Below are 18,001 nucleotides of genomic sequence, written 5' to 3' on the forward strand. Positions count from 1 at the left end.
TTTATTCTTTTTTTTTTACTATTTGAAAAAACAACAACAACAAACACACACATTCCTGGACCCAAATTGGCCAAAACTTAAAAAAAAAAATCCTAACATGTATTAGAAATGTTTTTAAAGAGACAGCTTTGTGAGTCCTGGAAGTCATACAGTGGCAGCAGCACCAAGATAAAGAAAAGCATTTGTGTATGATGAAATAATATATTAAATACATATCACAACAAAAATACACATTTCTGCGAAACAGTTTCAATTTCTAATCATGGAAAACTATAATGTTTTCAGTGGATTATTCATTCACATAATGAATGTAGTTGATATTTTATCACTGATTGCACATTTCCTGCAATAGCTGTGGAGTGTGTGTTCATTTGAATCAGTCACTTCTACAGTGAAGTGTTGAACAAAAAAATTCAAAATGACTAACTCGTGATTCTTCGTTTAAGCCTCTATCAAATACGCTTCCTATACGTTGATTCAGGAAGCCTGAACCTCATTGCATTAGTCCATTGTTGCATTGCTTCAAAAATATTGCACACCTGTGTAGGTCCTACCTTCCATTTTGGACAGAGATACACAAGCAGGCTAATAATTTCCACATGGGGCCAAAATGTCATTTTCTGTGTCCATCGTGACTCTGTATGCTACAATAATTTACCTCAAAACTGATTTTGTTTTTTGTGCTCACAACCTGTCAGTTTTCCCCACCGTTTTTGAACCACTTTCATCCACGGTGTTTGAGTACGGGTCCTGTTTTATTTCATTGCCTTCGTAGCTGATGTTATCATAAACTTGTCTCGTGTGGCTGTTCGTCTCCGCCTTTTCCCTGTCCTTTTCTTTTTCCTGCTGGAACTGGAGCAGCACCGCTTTATTTACACCGGGACCTGAGAGAAAGGAGCACGACACAATGCAACAGCGAGACACTTAGTCTTCACCTTCAGTTTTAATAGTTTCTCTACTACACATAAAGAACCCAGAGGAAAATGATGTACGTACCGAAATAACTGAGCACCACTGGGAGGAATATAAGTCCGTGAGCCATTCCCAGGAGTGTAATGACGAGGTTCAACCGGAAGAAGAAAATCTGGATGAGCTGCGCTTTGGCAAACGCCAGCACGATGATGCCTGGCAGGTTAGTCATAGCAACACCAGCAAACACCTTGAGGGTGCAAAAAAAGGGAAAATTCATTTGAAAACATGTCTTTATTTTCCTTTTTTTGGTTCAAATTTTTCTTTAATGGGTGATTAACAACATCAGCTCTTGCTTTACTTACTGCGCTGCCCATTTTGGCTGTAGCCTCGATTGCTCTTTCCACACGTGTGGGCTTGGTGCTGAGTGCAAACGATCTCGTCATATGCGACACAAACTCAACAGAGATGCCCACCGCCTGCAGATTGCACAGAAGATGTGAGACTTTCACTTTCATTTAAACCATCAAAAATGAATCTCTGCAAAGCACGGGAAAAATACAAAAGGCTAGCAAATTTAGTAAAAATATCCACACTCAGTTGATTGTATAGGTTGGTCTCCAAAGAAACCCAGTGATGCAGCTAATCAGCACCTGTTATTAGGCAGACTGGTCAACACAATGTCTTTCCATAACTGTGTCCGCACTTGAGAAAATGAGCCTCCTTCAGTCCCAATGATCTGATTTGCTCTTACCGTGACCAGATTGATGAGAGCCACTGCGTTATAGTCGATGCTCCACAGAGTCATGACACCGACTGTATCCACAACGATCATGACAATGGTGAGCAGATTGAGCAGGCCGGAGCGCAGATCCAAGCCGAGCAGCAGACAGCAGACCACGAAGGTCGGCAGCAGACACAAGGAGATGTTGAAGAGTCCCTCATTCACAATAGTCAGGTACTGCTCATAAAATACGTAGGTTATCCTGGAAGGAGGAGAAACATAAAACATTGATCAGAAAATACAAACCGCTTAAAGACGAAAACAACTTTCTGGCAGAGTGGTTGGAGCTGAGTTGCAGGGAAATGGGGAAAGCACATACGTGTAAGGGAACACTTCAAAGTCAGGCGAGGTGCCTGGCACGAGCCTCATGCCTTGGGTGATCTTGTCAGCAAGCTCCCTGGCCATCTTCAGGGCAGCGGTGAACTCCTGGGAGTTGGTTAGAGGTGTGTGGTAAGCCATGAACCGAGAGGCTGGAGAGACAGGGGGGTAAAAAAGGTTTTATTTCCTATTTTTTAAATCTGTTTTTGAATGAATAGAATCACTTCCACTGCTATGCGGTGTTTTTGGGGACCTACCTATTATTTCCCCACTTTCATCTCTTACCACTGCTTTGTCATACGCTCCTAGACCGCTGTTTAAAAAAGACAGTAAGCCATGAGATTTCCGTTTTGATGCTGGGATTTATTAGTGTGTATGCGCGCATTTACAATACAAACCCTTTGGAGCACTGCAGGTCAGGCCTGTTAGTCAGAAAGTCAGGAAGGTAGCGGTTGAATTGTGCCACAGTGGGCCTCACCGTATCATTATCAGGACGTGCCAGACACCTTTTAGCACAGATTAAACCAGCTGTTAAGACAAATAAGAAGAGTAGGGGTTATTGAAGTCATGTCTTTGTTCATGTTTAGACAGTAACATCAAAAACTGCATGCAAGTATGTTTTTTTAATGCTTTTTTCATTTAAGAAATGATTCTCACATTCATTTGCAGGACAGAAATGTCCTACATTGGGACCGTTGGTGTACAGACGACAACATTTGGATTGGGGGTTCAACCAGTCAATGAAATCATCCACCCACGAGTTCGCAGGGATAGCCACATAGGATCTAAAGTTGAGATCATATAAATAATTATTTATTCTCATAATCATCAAATTCAGAAAAAGGTAAGAAACAGCAATACCTTGTTAGTCTGTTGCATTAAAAGTAACATTATCCAGCACTTCCAAGCAATAATTGATCATTTTATTCAAAATTGAAGTTTAAAAAACCACTTCAGTTTGTGTTTTAAGGGGTTCTGTGCTTGAATATTTGGCCATTTTTCTCTGTCTTTCTCTATGCTCAGTATGCTTCAGGAAGCTAACAACCTGTAGCTACTTCAAATGTAATAATATCAGTCTCATACTTAGTAAATTTCAAACCATCTATCTGGATCTGGGATTGTGTACTGAATATTTCTAAATAACTACAGCTGTGTTTAAGAAGGCTCAGCAGCACTTTCACTTCCCGAGGTTGCTGAAGAAGTACTGTGTAGATGAGAAACTGCTGGTTTGCCTTCTTTCGCTCACTGAAAGCATGCCAGCGTACTGTGTTACAGCGTGGTCTGCCGGATGCTCTGCAGCAGATAAAAGAAGCTACCCCCAGGGTAATAAAGACAGCATGAAAGCTCACTGGCTCCACTCTTCCCTCCTTGGAAGAGACTGAAAAAGCAAGATACCTCTCAAATGTCTTAAAAACCCCTAAAAACAGCTGTCACACTGGATACTTGCTATTTGACCTGTTCCCCACTGGTAGACACTACAGCTCCACCAAAACAGAGGCAAACAGCTCAAGCCCTAACTCAAGCAGGGTTGCTGTAATGCACCATGACACTTTCTATTTAATTCTTTGCTCCTTTTTCATTCATAATCATTCATTGTCTTCTACTGAAAGGCCTGACTTTACTGTGGGAATGACTTTGTTGTTTTATTGTGTGAATGGCTTGTTTTTATGCTTGGGGCACCTGCACAATTAGCATCTCAATTTAACTATTTTATAACACAAAGATTATTAAAGGCGTTCTGATACAAATCTTTCAGTTAAATTTATTGGAGTTCTTAATGATAGATTTATTGTTCCTGTTTTATGAGATGCTGTTTGCCAGCTGATAAGGCTGCTGATAAATACGGCTCCATAATTCTGCTTATCTTGAGGAAACAATTGTGTTTTGTTACCTAAGACGGTCTCAGTCCGATCGAATATATCAAAATGTAAAGTGTTTAGGTGAATCACAGGCAAGCTGGGAAGATTATTTTGTGCATCAGAAGTTTCAAATCTGTCAGAACACAGTTTCTGATTGCAAGCATATTTCGAGAATAATTATAGGGGATATCTCAGTGATTGCTTTCACTAACTGGCACTATCACTCAGAGACACCCTTCATCTGCTCTGTGGCAATTATGTTGCTGAGTTTATCATTAACTGATCTGACTGGAAAGTGTGTAACAGGTTGCTACTACGATATCAGCAAGGTCAAGGATATGTTGTGATGTGAAGGACACATGCAGAGTATCAGAACTGTTGCAAGCAACTGGTAGATACAGAGTTTAAGTGAGCAACAATGGTACAGAGTTTGCTTTTAAAGCTTAAAGTTTCCCGTGTTCAGATTATAAACAATAAATCCACTGACTCACCGTTCAGGGTAGTTTGTGGCGTACTGGATCTTCTGAGTCAGCGAGAACTGATCACAACCCACGCTGGAGCAGACTGCATTCATGCCCTCCACAGAGGTGAAGTTGAACCCCTTTTTTGTTACAAAATAAACAGGAACGCCAACTTCAAAGTACTTGTTCAGGTACTGGAAATAGGTCAGCATGTATGAGTCCTGCATCGAAAACAGAAATATCTTTGTGAACAGGTTTAACAGGAAGAAAATAGTGTCATTGCCATTTATACATAATTGTGCTTACTGACCTGAGGCATAGCCAGCTCCTGATCCAAACCCACTTTCACATTCATCATGAGGAATAAGGCTCCACAGAACATAAAGATGAAAACTACTATCTGAGGAGAACATAGAATAGAGTGAATTTATCAAACATCTGTTTAAAAACACACACATCTCAATATGAGTTTGTGTTCATCTCATTAAATTTCATCTCGCAAGATTTAACATCAGTGAGACAGCTGAGGTCAGCGGTTTAGAATAACTGTGGACTGAACATATTTTATGTTGTTGGTGAGGCATTACCACTATGATCCTGGTGTAGCGGTGCAGTAGAACAGGGGCATAGTATTTCTTCATGAATGGCATCAGAAAACCCTTATTTGGCTTTTTTGGACGCTGTTTTGACACTTTAATGCAACAGAGAAGTTCACAGCGGTTGTTGTCTTGGCGCCGGGCATCCAGGGACAACAGCGCAACAAAAGCTGTCATCTGGAGGGCAAAGTCCATGAGCACAGCCAGAGCAGCATATAGAGCAAAGGACTTCACTGCTGGCATAGTGGACAGGGCCCCTGAAACAAACATGGATAGAGGGTAACGCACCAGACAAAACACCAAGTCCAGCTTGGTGTAAAAAATTTTTATTACATTTTTAAAACTAAGGATTCAACTAAGGATATCAGATTATATACCTAGGAAGAAGCAGACAGACTCAGAAAGACTGCACAGGAGCATGCTGGGAGCCACGTTTCCAAGGACACGCCCGATCTGCTCCTCTCGCGTCTCGTGAGGCCTCCGCACATCTCTCTGGAAGACAGGAAGAGTAACTTAATAAAAATTCCACCATGTTAAAAAAAATGGCACCATTGTACATTTATGGCACACATAGATATACAATACCTGGTACTCCAGAACAAAGATGAAGATGTTGTCAGCTCCCACGGCGAGCACCAGGAAGGGAACGACCTGAAGGATGACCAGTGAGGAGGGTATGCCAATCCAGGAATAAAAACCCATTGAGGCCAGGACAGAGCAGGCGACCACCAGGATCCCACCCAAACCAACCAGAAACTTAGAGTCCACCTACAGGACAAAGAGATGCAAATGTACAAACGTCTCAGTGAACCCATTGACATTTCTTTATTACGCTGTAGTAAGAACAATAATCCTGACATAGGCATACTGTATCAGCTTCTCCTTATCACGTACAGTAGGTGATATATACCATTCTATCATTTTTTCTCTCTGTACAGAAGCCAGTATAACCCAGGGGCATATTTTATGCTCACATTTTTACAGCAACAACTAAATTCATGTTTTAGCAACTTAAAAAAAAAAAAAAAGCTCCGATCATAACGCTTTCAGCTCTTGGTCAGAGGGTTTAAAAAGCATGTTGTTTCTAGTCAAATATGGCTTTATTTGCCATGTTATCAAGGTTACTGCACACTATTATCTAATCTAGGTCAAATGGACAGCAGCTAACAGTTGCATCCAGCACCACACTTAAATGTTAGCAAAAAATGACATTATTCTGATACCAAATGAATGCACATTAACACTTATGTTAAATCCAAACTTAAGTGTTAAAGTGTAAGCAAACCTAACCCATAAGTGTGTATTCTTATGCTTTGCAGTTACTAGTTAGCATCAACGATGTTACCGAACATTTTTAGCATGCTAATCAGCACGAAACAAAACATACAGCTGAGGCTAACTGGAAAGTAATTTCTTTTGCAGATGCTAGATTTGGAAAAATGAAAATACTGACATAACTGTGCTACATAAAAATGTTTGGGCTCCATCCTGGGCAGACCATGAAGGTAGGTGTTAAAACATTTCACCTAAAACCACACAAGTGAAAAGGCAGAGTGTGGCAGGGTTTATGAACACCCGTTCAAAGACTAATGGCACTAAAGGGATTAACTGCTGATTTGCAAGTTGCAATACCCGGGAATACCTGATGCTACCCATTCTGCGGAGACGTACCAGTAAGCGTTTCCATGAAGAGTGCTCTCCAAGTGCCACAGCGATGTAAACGAAAATTACAGCATAGCTGATCATGAAGATGGGGATATCTTCTGCAGTTGTTCGATTGATCTCGTCCTCCAGAGATCTCTATTAACAGAGCAGAGAAGTGAGTGATTAGATGTGTTAAAGGTCACAGAGAGGCCAACTTAACGTTTCTTAGAAAAACAGCAACAGCAAGTCTTTGTCAGTATGCCTGGTAATTGCTTCATTTTGCTTTCTTGAGCATTTTGATCTTTATTAGATAGGACACGACTGTGAGCAGGCAGGAAACGAGTGCAAAGATGGTGTAATGACACGTACAAAGGTCCCTGGACCACCTCAGACAAGTGACACGCGGCCAAGGCCTTAATGGAGCTTTTCTACTCTGCTTCATCACTCAAAGCATTTTACACCTCATTCACCGAATCACTTTTTTCTAAGTGATTCATTTCTATTTCACATTCACACACATGTGCGATTCTTACTCAGCACAAAGCATTGGGAGGAACTCAGAGTTAATTATCTTGCCCCCAAACACTTTGGCCACAAACCCTCAAACCTGCCAATTCTACTTCTTGAGCCACAGTGAGTCACGTAAATCACAGGTAACTGCCCCAAAATCCACACAAATTTCTCATTTGAACTTAAATTTTGTAAATATACGAATAATGCATACTCATAGAGTTTTTACCTCTGCCATGTATGCAAAAGTGAAGCTGTTTTTCGGGTCTTTCTGGTATTCTTGGACAATTTTAAGAAACTCTTTCTCCCATTGCATAGCCACTTTGAATTTAGGGTCACTGCGAGCATAGTTGTTCAGGGAGAAGGTCAGGATGAAGGCCTCAGCACTGCTGAATGCATCATCTGGGAAAAGTCAAGTGTAAATTGTTCAAGTGAGTTAGAAGCACCTTTTTGTGTGTTGTACAATAATTTCAGGGATAAAACAGTGGTTCTAAAAGTCTCTTACCCTCATATCCTCCCACAGCCAGGAATGGGAAGACTGGAGCTCCATAGTCAGCCATGCAGCTCATACCTAAATCTGTGATGTCTTTGAAGGACAAAGGAGAGCTTGAGGAGAAGTGGAAAAAGGGGGAGAAAGGATGGTTTTATGTGCCGGAAGGTGAAGTTTATAAAAATGAGCGGTGTTGGTTGCAGTTTTTTTTAATGAATGCTTACCCAAGGCAGTAGATGAGGTGGTCTCTCCAGTCCACCTCTTTGGTCACTCCCAGCTCAGTCATGTTCACTTTAGCGTTAATGTGGTCTAGGCTGTTCTGGAAGTACTGTGGCAAGCTGTTGACTGCACAGTCAGTCAAGGAAGGGTTGTTGGGATTTAGCGGCGCAAAGCACACATCCTTCAAACTTGCTGTCCGGTTCAGATCATCTGACCAAAACTGAATATTCTAAAAACAGAATGAGGGGGGTTTCAGTTAGTCAACATGGAATGATGCACCTTTTCAAACACTGTCAGCAGTCAGCTTTGACTTTGAGTACCTGTATTCGTGTCTGGAGTTCCAGCAGCTCAATGATGAGCTCTTTGGACATTATCCCACTAAAGTTTTGCGGTCCAAACAGCAACGAGTCATAAATGTGGCTTTTTCTGCCTGGTGCTGTCAAGATTACTTGATTTGTCCTGTAGAAGGGATCAAAGTACGTGTCGTGGAATTCTTTCTCTTGGCGAGCCCGGCTGTTAGGGGCAGACCAAAGTTCAACTGGATCGGTGGTGAGTTTGATGTCTTTGAGGCCAACAGATAAAACAGCCACGACAATAAGAGACAGGAGGAGGACCTTGAAAAAAGATCAAATATTCTTCAGGCGTGGTGTCTTCGTCTGGCTAACAATATACTTTCTCTTAAATCCACTGTGTAAGGTAAGGTTAACGCAAGAAGTCAGAAATGTGCAAATTCTTTGAAATGGGAACATATCTATACTGAATTAGTAAATAAAATATAGATAATAGGGAATTATTAGTATTCTTTATATTCCAAATGTCACTTTGAACAATAAAAATGTAATCTTCCTCATTTTAGTCCACTCAGAGGATTTGTTGCTATAGCATAACTGGGTTTGGTATGAACAGCATCTTATGATTTGACTTTAATTCTTCCACTAAAGCTAAAAGAAGGCCTAGTGGGTACATACGTCCTACTTTTACTGGATCAAAGTACTTACAGTGAGGGGATAAGAGGCCATGATGGTTCCCCAAATCCGGAACTGTGAGCTCAGGTAAGCCTGAGCAGCCAAGCTGTTTGTCTCAGCACATGTCACCTCTGAGGGATGGATGATCTTCTCAGTCACTTTATCACTGTCCTTGTCTTTGCCTTTACCTCTGTGTATTCCTTTCTTTTTATTTTTTTGAGATGCCACCCACCAGGAGACAGAGAGGTATAGGACAAAGGAAAGTATCAGGAGAATGAGCAAGATGATAGAAATTACAAGGTAACCATTGGTGCCCAGCAGTGTAAAGGGGCCAGCGACCGGTGAAGGAGGTAGCACACTTGGACACGATTCTTGGCAGTCCTGGCAGGAGCAAACGTCCCCTCCTGTAGGTGTGGTCTCATTACACATGAGAGCGACCCCGTTGTAGGGAATCACACCTTCTGGCAACCCTGTGGTGTCTCCTTCTTGTATTATTTTAAAGTCGATGTCCAGAGGAGCCAAACCGTTACTCGAGTCCCCTTGGAAATCGTACCAGCGCTGGGGAGTGCATAGCTTTGACCCATAGCGACCACACATGGTGGCAATGGCATAGCCTCCAATCGTGGCAGGAATCCGGACATTTTTACATGACTGGAAGGAGGTATCAGCAAAAGTCTTGCCGATGAATGCCTGGTAACCCAACACGGCCTCCCTCGTCCTATTCTGCTCAGTGACATTCATCACCCTTGTGACCTTAACTGTTTGGCTCTGGTTAGGACTGCAGGTGTTGATGCAGTGCAGGTGAGCAAAGTTGTAAGCACAGGAAGGGCAGCGGACGAGAACAGCCTTGGACAGGGTCAGGCTCTTTTCCAGTGATCCCAGCTGTTTGATCGTACAACAAGCATATGTGCTGCTCTCTCCCTGGTCAAACATGGGGCACACCTGCAGCAGGAACAAATGTAATTATAAAAGGATTGTAACACGCACTTATTGAGAATAGACAGAAATCTACCTCTGCCACACTTCATTCAAACTTCTTCTCTTACAGCAGTTCACTCCACCAAGAAGAAGGATATACACACACCTGTTTGAGTATCTTGTAGTGGTCTCCAGTGACGAGTTTGGCACGAGTGTAATTCAGACATGGGACGATGGGATCAATGAGGGTGTTATTTAGCAGCGGGTTACGACCACACTCATCATAAAAAACACAATATCCCGGCTCATGCTGGGCCTCTGATAGACTCTGCGTGGACGAGACGAGTTTTCAAGAGTAAGTACAATAAAGGCAGCAACAGCGCTTTTAATGTAGAGTCTGCTTAGAAATCAAAAACTTCTCAGCACAGATGTTCGATTATAAAAATTATTTTCCTACTCACAAACATTACAGTTAACACGAAGCGATAAGCTCAATGATATGTTTTCCAAAAACTTGTATAAGTTTGATAGTGTTTATTATAATGCCTATAACATTTTCTAAGGATAACTCGTAACATCTCACAGCCCTGTCACAATGACTCAAACGCTACACGGTGTCCTGCCAGCTCAGCTTCTTTATTGCCAATTTGCAACAATAAAATGGAGATTGTACTAATAAATTGCACACGTTCAAGGTTAATTATAACCACAAACTACATGCGTGCCTACAATACAAGATAAAAAAATGTAAATACTAAGTACAATAAACTTTTAAAACTAGAGTTTGATTTCTGTTGGAATATAAATTGACTTTTATTTTTTATAGCCAAACACAATGTATTCTTGTAACATGCAATGTGATTAAAGGTGACTGTTGCCAAACCTACGGGGCTTAAAAATGTCATCTCTAATTTTTTACAGTTTAAAGCAAAGGCAAATAAAATGTCATGATATAAATTTAATCACCTTTAACACGAGAATAGAAATTTGGGGGAAAGTCACAAATGTGTGAAGGGCATTACCTTTGAAAGTTTTAAATATAATAGAAATAATAATAATAATAATAATAATAATAATAATAATAATAATAATAATAATAATAATAATAATAACAATAATAAAATGTTATATCATACTTTGCATGAGAGTATGTGAGATAAATATAATTGTGACGACTACATTTGAATGGTCAGTGATGTAAAATGTGTGAAACAGCTTTAAAAAATCACCCATATAGAAAAATATTACATGCACATTATGTGCATATGTTCAACACAGTTTAAATCTAAAACCACAACAGTGATTTTACCTGAGACGCTGTTTGCACACCTTCTTCTCTAACCTCAACTCTGGACATAAAAATCACTACTTACTTATATTTATTTATTGTATTGCTTTTAATTTGGGTTTCTTATCTGCGAATGTACTATAAAAATACATATTGATTGCTTGTTTAAACAGTTATATTCATTTAGGATTTTAATTAAACGTTAATCTTTCTAGTTTTAAGTGCTGATCACAGATCAAATGATTAATACATTTCAAACCCCCCCCCCCCCCCCAATCATGCTGTTAACTGAAAAAATGTACAGTATTACATCTTCAATATATTATAGAAACCAGTGCACAACTGCAATAAATTCCCCAATAAAAAAAGAAGAAAAAACTTACCACAATATTTATAAAAATGACAAGGGCTGCAAGACGCATCATGATTCCTGAGCACGATTCAACAACAGAAGAGTCAGATTCTTAAATTTCAGTAAAATAGGAGTGTAAGGAGTGTTTCACTGTTGACCTATTAGAAGATGCATTAGGAAAGAAGGTGAGAGGTGATGTGGGTAGTCTCTGTTGTCTGTCTGTCTGTCTGTCTGTCTATCTTACAGTGTTAGGGCTACGTAAGGAGAAACGTGTTCTGGTGTGATGTTGCTGCCGGCCAATCACGGGCGAAAGCTACCAGTTGCTCCGTTTGATAATTAACACAGAAAATAGATTTTGATAGGGTTGCTGGGGTGATTCAGCAGAGCTGGGAGAAACAAAATCCCACCCAGATGTCTAAGCCACACCTAGTTCTTCACTTGTGCTTCATCTTACATTGATACTTGAACTGATACCACCTGGAAATTTGTAGTTTTATTGACGATAGATAAACATTCTGAGTGATTTGAATCGTGTCAATCCCTTTACAGCAAGAAGCATGTGTAGGCTGTTGTTGCTTGTTTTCAGAGCAGTGCATGTAGGAAACATCCAAAGTACAGCACACTACTACTGAACCTTTAGACCATCATCAAAGTGACTATCTGATCTATAGGGTACAGTGAGAGAACAATACCTGTGTTCCTGATATGATATGATGGATCATTTTTCTTTAAATCAAAAAGTCATTTAGTGCTTTGAATGGTCAGTAGGACTAGAAAAAAACTAAATGAATACAAATATATTACTTTCAAGTCCAGTGATGGTCTGTAAGCATGCCAAGCCGACATGATCAACTTTGTAATTAATGCTCTTATCATATGTCAAGGTCACAGCTGAGATAAAGAAGAGATCCGATGGTCCAGATGCTATCGTCTGAGCTTTCAGGTTGAAGGTGCGTGAGCATTTAAATTTGTGATAAACAGACATGGTGCAGAAGATGGGAAGAAATGGCAAAGATATGAGGATGTTTATTGTTCTTTCGTGATAAGTGGCAGCATAACAGAATTTTGTAACTATTCATAAAGTTTAGGATTTATCAGCATCTCTATCTATCTACTTTGCGCCGATTTTCAGAGCGATTGCAGCAGTTCCTGTGCAATTCCAGAGTCATAACGGGAGCAGGTTTCATTCAGCAGAACAAATCTATTTCTGATGCTACACCGTCCAAACGTTTATCACTAAATTATTTTATTCTCATTCTGTTATATCATGTTTTTGTGACGTTGGTAGATGCGGTGCACCCTGGCATTTATTCTTTATGAGCGCTATTTCTTAAAGGACTCTGCCCAACCATAAAATGATTTTGCAAAGATTAGCCAAAAATTAATAAGCCTCTCTGTTCTTAAAAGGAAAAACATCTTCATGGAATAGATTTATATGCTGCTGCAATTTAGACTTTTGTAAGTAATGACAGAGTCTATGTACATGTTTTAAGGTCCTATCACATTTTCTAGAATGTGCAGACCTGCAGAACTTACTGAAAAACTAACTTCAGGTAAACACTGTTCGGACTGGAAATCCACTATCACCGCTTCAATTGGTTCAACTAAACTTGCACATGAGTCGGGCTGGAAACAGCACTTTACTTCATATCATTTATGTTTGGTGCCAATCAAAGTGATTCTGTGGTTTGTTTGTTTTTTCAAATCATTTATATTTTTTATTTTGTTTTTGTGTGTTTATTTAAACCTGTTTCTTTCATTAGCTTGTGTTTTTGCTGTGCATTCCCTTGCTTATATGAGAAACAACTGTGCAGACCTTGAGAAATTGAAAACATTTACTAATTTTGGAAATAAAAATGAAGAACATTTTAAAGTTAAAATTATTAAAATTATTAAATTAAAAATTATGATCAATAAATCAGGATTTGAAAGCAGTTCCTTTGCAGGACTGGTTGTTGTGCATGTTTTTTTCCCCTTTTTTTTTTCAATTCGGTTTCGATACTTTTCATGCACGAAAGACATGAACATAAATGTGATGTTGTCAGTAACCCGCATTTAAAACAAAATAAAACACCAGGACACCCGATTGTCGCATAGAAGGTGACAGCAAAGGACCAATAAATTAGTGGGATGACCCCCACTGGTGGGCAATCCAGCCACTGCAGGTGGGGGAAGATAAGCAGGGGAAACTGACGGGACAGGTGTGAACCTTTTTGCTTCATGCTAGAAAAGACTGAGGACTCTCTGCACTAAATCAACATTTCTCTGACAATCCAAAAAAATAACTTATATTAAAGAAAACAGAAGTATAAAATATAAGTACTTCATACATATAGGTATAAGTATCGCATTATATGTTTGCCTTTATGTTGTTGTTTCAAAACAGCAGGAGAAATGTTTCATTTAACTTCTGTTTTTGATAATGTTGTAACTGATCGCATCAAATTGAATTAGGCATTAAAAACTATCTGTCATGTGACCTAATGTGATGAGTATGATTTTGTTTAACTTAAGAACACAAAGCACATCTTTCAGTGTGGGACACCAGTATGCAATAAACAGCTGAATCAATTTTATGCATGGGTCTGTTATATATAGTAGATCATTTAAATACTGTAACAGACTCATGTGCAATTATGTAATTATTTCTAATGATGGCAAAATACTAAATGTTACACAACAAACGTACAAATTTCTCTAAAAGGGTTATTGGAAATAAAAAGAATGTACCTACTGAAGTTAACACACTGACAGTAACAGTATATTATATATTATATATATGTTTAAGTTTTTGAAGATTAATAATATTATCACATCGACATGTACTAATTAGCAACAGCACAGACAGTTGTGAGTTTAATAGTCTTAGATTTTTATGGCATAAAAAGAAAAGAGAAAGAGCTGTAGCATTCAGGGTGCAGTCTTCAAATAATGCCTATCTAAACCATTTTAGAAAACAGATTTTGCATCCAGATAGCGTACATTGTCCCCTTTTTATGATGGGCTCCTTATCATTATTTATGGACCTCATGTTAAGCTGAACTGATCTGGGGAGAGCCAATCATCTTGACTTGTTGGACTCAGATAAAGGTGAAAGGTAGTTTCCTTAGAAAACCCTCAGTATCAGATTAAAAAAACAACTGTATTAGCAGATAAATCTGTTTCTACATGAGGGAGATTCAAGTTGTTTAAGTATCTGCAAATAATATCAGTGTTTTTCCCAATAACAGTAGAAATATATATTTATATTAGCTGTATTATTTAAGATGTTATTCAGACACTGATATTTTACATGTAGTTGATTTTTCCTCCAAATTTAGTGGTATTTTTACTTAAACTGTACCTCACCTATACAAATTTTACTTGTATTTTTTTTCTTTATTCCCACAACCGTGCACCAATGCAGTGTGTGCATATATATATATATATATATATATATATATATATATATATATATATATATATATATAGTATATATAGTACTTGTAATTTACGTTTGTTTCATTTTGTTCAACTTTACAGATCTGCTTCACTACTCTCATAACTAAATATTTCTCTTTTTACTCCACAGCTTTACCCGTTCACTTTTCAGCTCATAGCCAATGAAAACCATACATATGCAAATGTTATATTTTCATTTTTCTGGATAAACTGAAAGATTAGATCTTCTATTTTTCCCTGAAATTTCTGAAATTCTTGTTTAGATATCCTCCTGAGGACCGAGGAAAAAAGAATCTTCCCATTGAACTTTCTTTGTGATTTTCTTCCTCGTTGGAGTTGAAAGAAGCCGCCCAAACACATGAATTATCGATGGAAAGCCTGGGATGTCCTCTATTTAGTACATCAGGACTTAGTAGGGTAGTTCAAATAAGTCGAAAGATATAGACCAAAAACAAATGTCCATTACAGAAGACAGAGAATAAATGAATAGGCTGGTTCTCAGGAGGATATTAAAAAATGAAAAGATTCTGGAGTCGCTGAAGGATTGTGTTTCAGTGCCTTTTAAATATATTTGGTAAAATTTATTTGTGTATTTATTTATTTTATTGATTACATAAATGTGTTATATTAATATTACTTTTCTGGGGACCACCAGAGGTCAGTATTCAATATACAAGGGTTCGTCAAAGTGTTTCTATAAATTATGGTCTACTGTGCTTATTTTGTTCTTTATATCTTTGGAAAAACCTCATGTTACATACATATGAAGTATTAAGATTTGATGCTAGAAGACACATAGTTGTAACACCAACAGACTGTAATGACATCAGGATCATAAGTTTGTGCAAACTAACAAGGAATTTGACTGGGCTTCACTTTGTTATCTTTGTGCAAAAAAAAGAAAAGAAGCGTTTTTTTTTAAATACGCAGTGAAGTGTGATTATATGACCTCAGCTTTTTTAACTCCTGTAGCTGAAGCTACAAAGTGTTGTGGAACTTAAAGCAATTTCACTCCATCAATACAGCCCTTACTGACAAGTCTGATTTTTTCAAACGAAGAAAGTTTACAAGACGGTTGTGAGGCCTGCTATGATGTAAGGTTTGGAGACTGGAGACTTGGCTCTGACAAAAAGATGTGAGGCTGAGCTGTCGAGCTGAGATGGTCACCTATTAAGACTGATGTGGACAAGGTTAGAAATGAATATATCAGAGTGACAGCTCAGGTTCAGCAGTTTGGAGACGACTTTAGAGAGATTGTTTGGACATGCGCAGAGGAGGGATAGTGGATATTTTGGACAAAGGATGTTGAATATGGAGCTGACGTGGAAAAAGAAAGAAGATTACGGAGAAGAGAGAGATGGAGGCAGACAATCCACTGCAGTGACCCTTAAATGAAGCAGCTGGAAGAAGAAGAAGAAAACAGATGAAGAAGTTTCTTTATGAAACAAAATCACATTTGTTTCCATTTAGACTTAAATAAAAAAAATACATGGCTGCACAAAGAACTTGTTACTTCTGCATGTTTGTATCATCCTGATAATAAGAATGTTTTATTAAGTATGACACAAACCAAATGAAAAATATGTCAAAATCAGAAACACTTTCTGTTGTATTTTCTAACTGATACTGGCCTGCCCTCCACCCTCCCCATATGAATCAGTACCATTTACAGCTCTGTTCACATGTAGCTTTGCTGTGATTCTTCTCAAAGGGTTGTTGTCCTCTGTGCCGTTTCACACTGCGTGGGCATGAGTGTTTGGACTGTGCTTTATTTGTCATTGAGCAGTCATCAGTCCTCTGCTTTCTTCTCGGCTAGTTCAGTGATTTTATACTGGGGAGCCACTGAAGGGAAGCCGGAGACAACCAGGAAAATGAAAGGGAGAAATTGCTTTTAAAAGGTATTAGTTATTTACAGAAAAAACAAACAGGAGTTTGCTGATTTTTGTGTTTACCTTTTCTTGCTACTGATAGGAGGAGGGGGAAAAAAGCTTGAATCACTGGGCTTGGCAGTGGATGAGTCACAAACAACCTGTGTAGATTACAAAATGGTGAAATCCACATGCAGGGAGTTACTTGTCAATTAATAAAACACTGTGCTCATAGGGAAAGAAGTGTTAATTATTAAGTGTGATAACAGCTCTTTGCCACACATAATGTTTCAAAGCAGATTTTGTTATTTAAAGGAAGAGTGGTGAAACAAAACCTGTCTGCATTTCTGTATGTCAAAATGCTTTTTCACTAATACTGATGTAACAGATGCTCTCTCTATCAGGCACAGTAAAACTACGATGTCAGTAATTAATGTGTAAAGTTAATTTCCACTGAAGCAAATATCATGTCTTCACTAATAGTGCAAAATCAAAACAGCAGTTGCTTCAAGCTGCTTGTATTGTACAGTAAAGATCCTACAATGAAAGAGAGAAACCCCCAACAATCAAACAGCCCCCGATGAGCAAGCACATGGAGACAGAGGGAAGAAAAAACATTTAACAAAAAGAAACCTCCAGAACAACCAGGCTCAGGGAGCGGCAGCCTGCACAAGGGGGTGAGGATACGCCTTCACATTACCTTCACATCTGCGAGGCTAACCTGTGTTAGATGGCGAGTTTGAGAGCAGAGAGACAAAGAGCGCCAGTAGCGTAATCTGCAGGTGGATCATTAGTGCACCAACACTGCGTCGAGGTAACTGTACACTGTATACGGGGATCGGTCTAAATTATATGTATTATAGCGCTGCAAAAATCAGGTCGGGTGAACCTAACTCACACATAACATAATAACATAATCGCTGCGTTTACTTTTGAGATTTATACCACTGAATGTTGTCGCTAAGGTTGTCTCCTAACCAGCTGTCTGATCATGGAAACCAGTTGACTACGTTAGCTGTAGCGGTGATGAAAAGCGCCTGTTATTGAAGCGGAAAACGCCTTTTGGAACTCTTATCTATCTGAAACATGAACATAACATAAACCACTTTTTTACATTTATTATTCCTGTTTTCAGCGAGGAGGCTGTTGTAACTGTAAAGCCTTGAACTGATCAAAAACGCGCTGCACCCACAAGACTAACAGAGGCTAAAAATAGACATCGTATTTCTCCTGTATCAGCTTCTCCTCGCTGGCTCTCTGGTCAATCTAGAGTTGAATTTAAAATGCTTCCCCTCACTAACAAAGTATTAATTATAATCTGGTTCAATCAAATCTGAAATGCGTGCCCATGAGAGGAGCCTGGCAGCGCTGACTCTACC

The 18,001-nt window shown here is 39.0% G+C and overlaps 1 protein-coding gene across 1 annotated transcript; it reads right to left on the reverse strand.

The window, feature by feature from the left end:
* Positions 1-11,521, reverse strand: npc1l1 (NPC1-like 1). The gene is made up of 21 exons (XM_004544201.4): positions 11,345-11,521; positions 9,840-10,001; positions 8,789-9,697; positions 8,111-8,404; positions 7,796-8,019; positions 7,587-7,687; positions 7,311-7,483; positions 6,599-6,727; positions 5,513-5,695; positions 5,305-5,419; positions 4,919-5,184; positions 4,642-4,731; positions 4,362-4,552; positions 2,669-2,796; positions 2,410-2,539; positions 2,269-2,324; positions 2,013-2,163; positions 1,664-1,895; positions 1,275-1,388; positions 997-1,159; positions 1-884 (listed from the first exon to the last, which is right to left on the reverse strand). Exons 1-21 carry the CDS (start codon positions 11,384-11,386, stop codon positions 685-687), a joined length of 4,053 nt encoding a protein of 1,350 aa, XP_004544258.2. The 5' UTR covers positions 11,387-11,521; the 3' UTR covers positions 1-684.
* Positions 11,522-18,001: the final 6,480 nt, after the last annotated feature.

The sequence above is a fragment of the Maylandia zebra genome, linkage group LG12 (assembly GCF_041146795.1).
Source record: "Maylandia zebra isolate NMK-2024a linkage group LG12, Mzebra_GT3a, whole genome shotgun sequence".
NCBI classification, from domain to species: domain Eukaryota; kingdom Metazoa; phylum Chordata; class Actinopteri; order Cichliformes; family Cichlidae; genus Maylandia; species Maylandia zebra.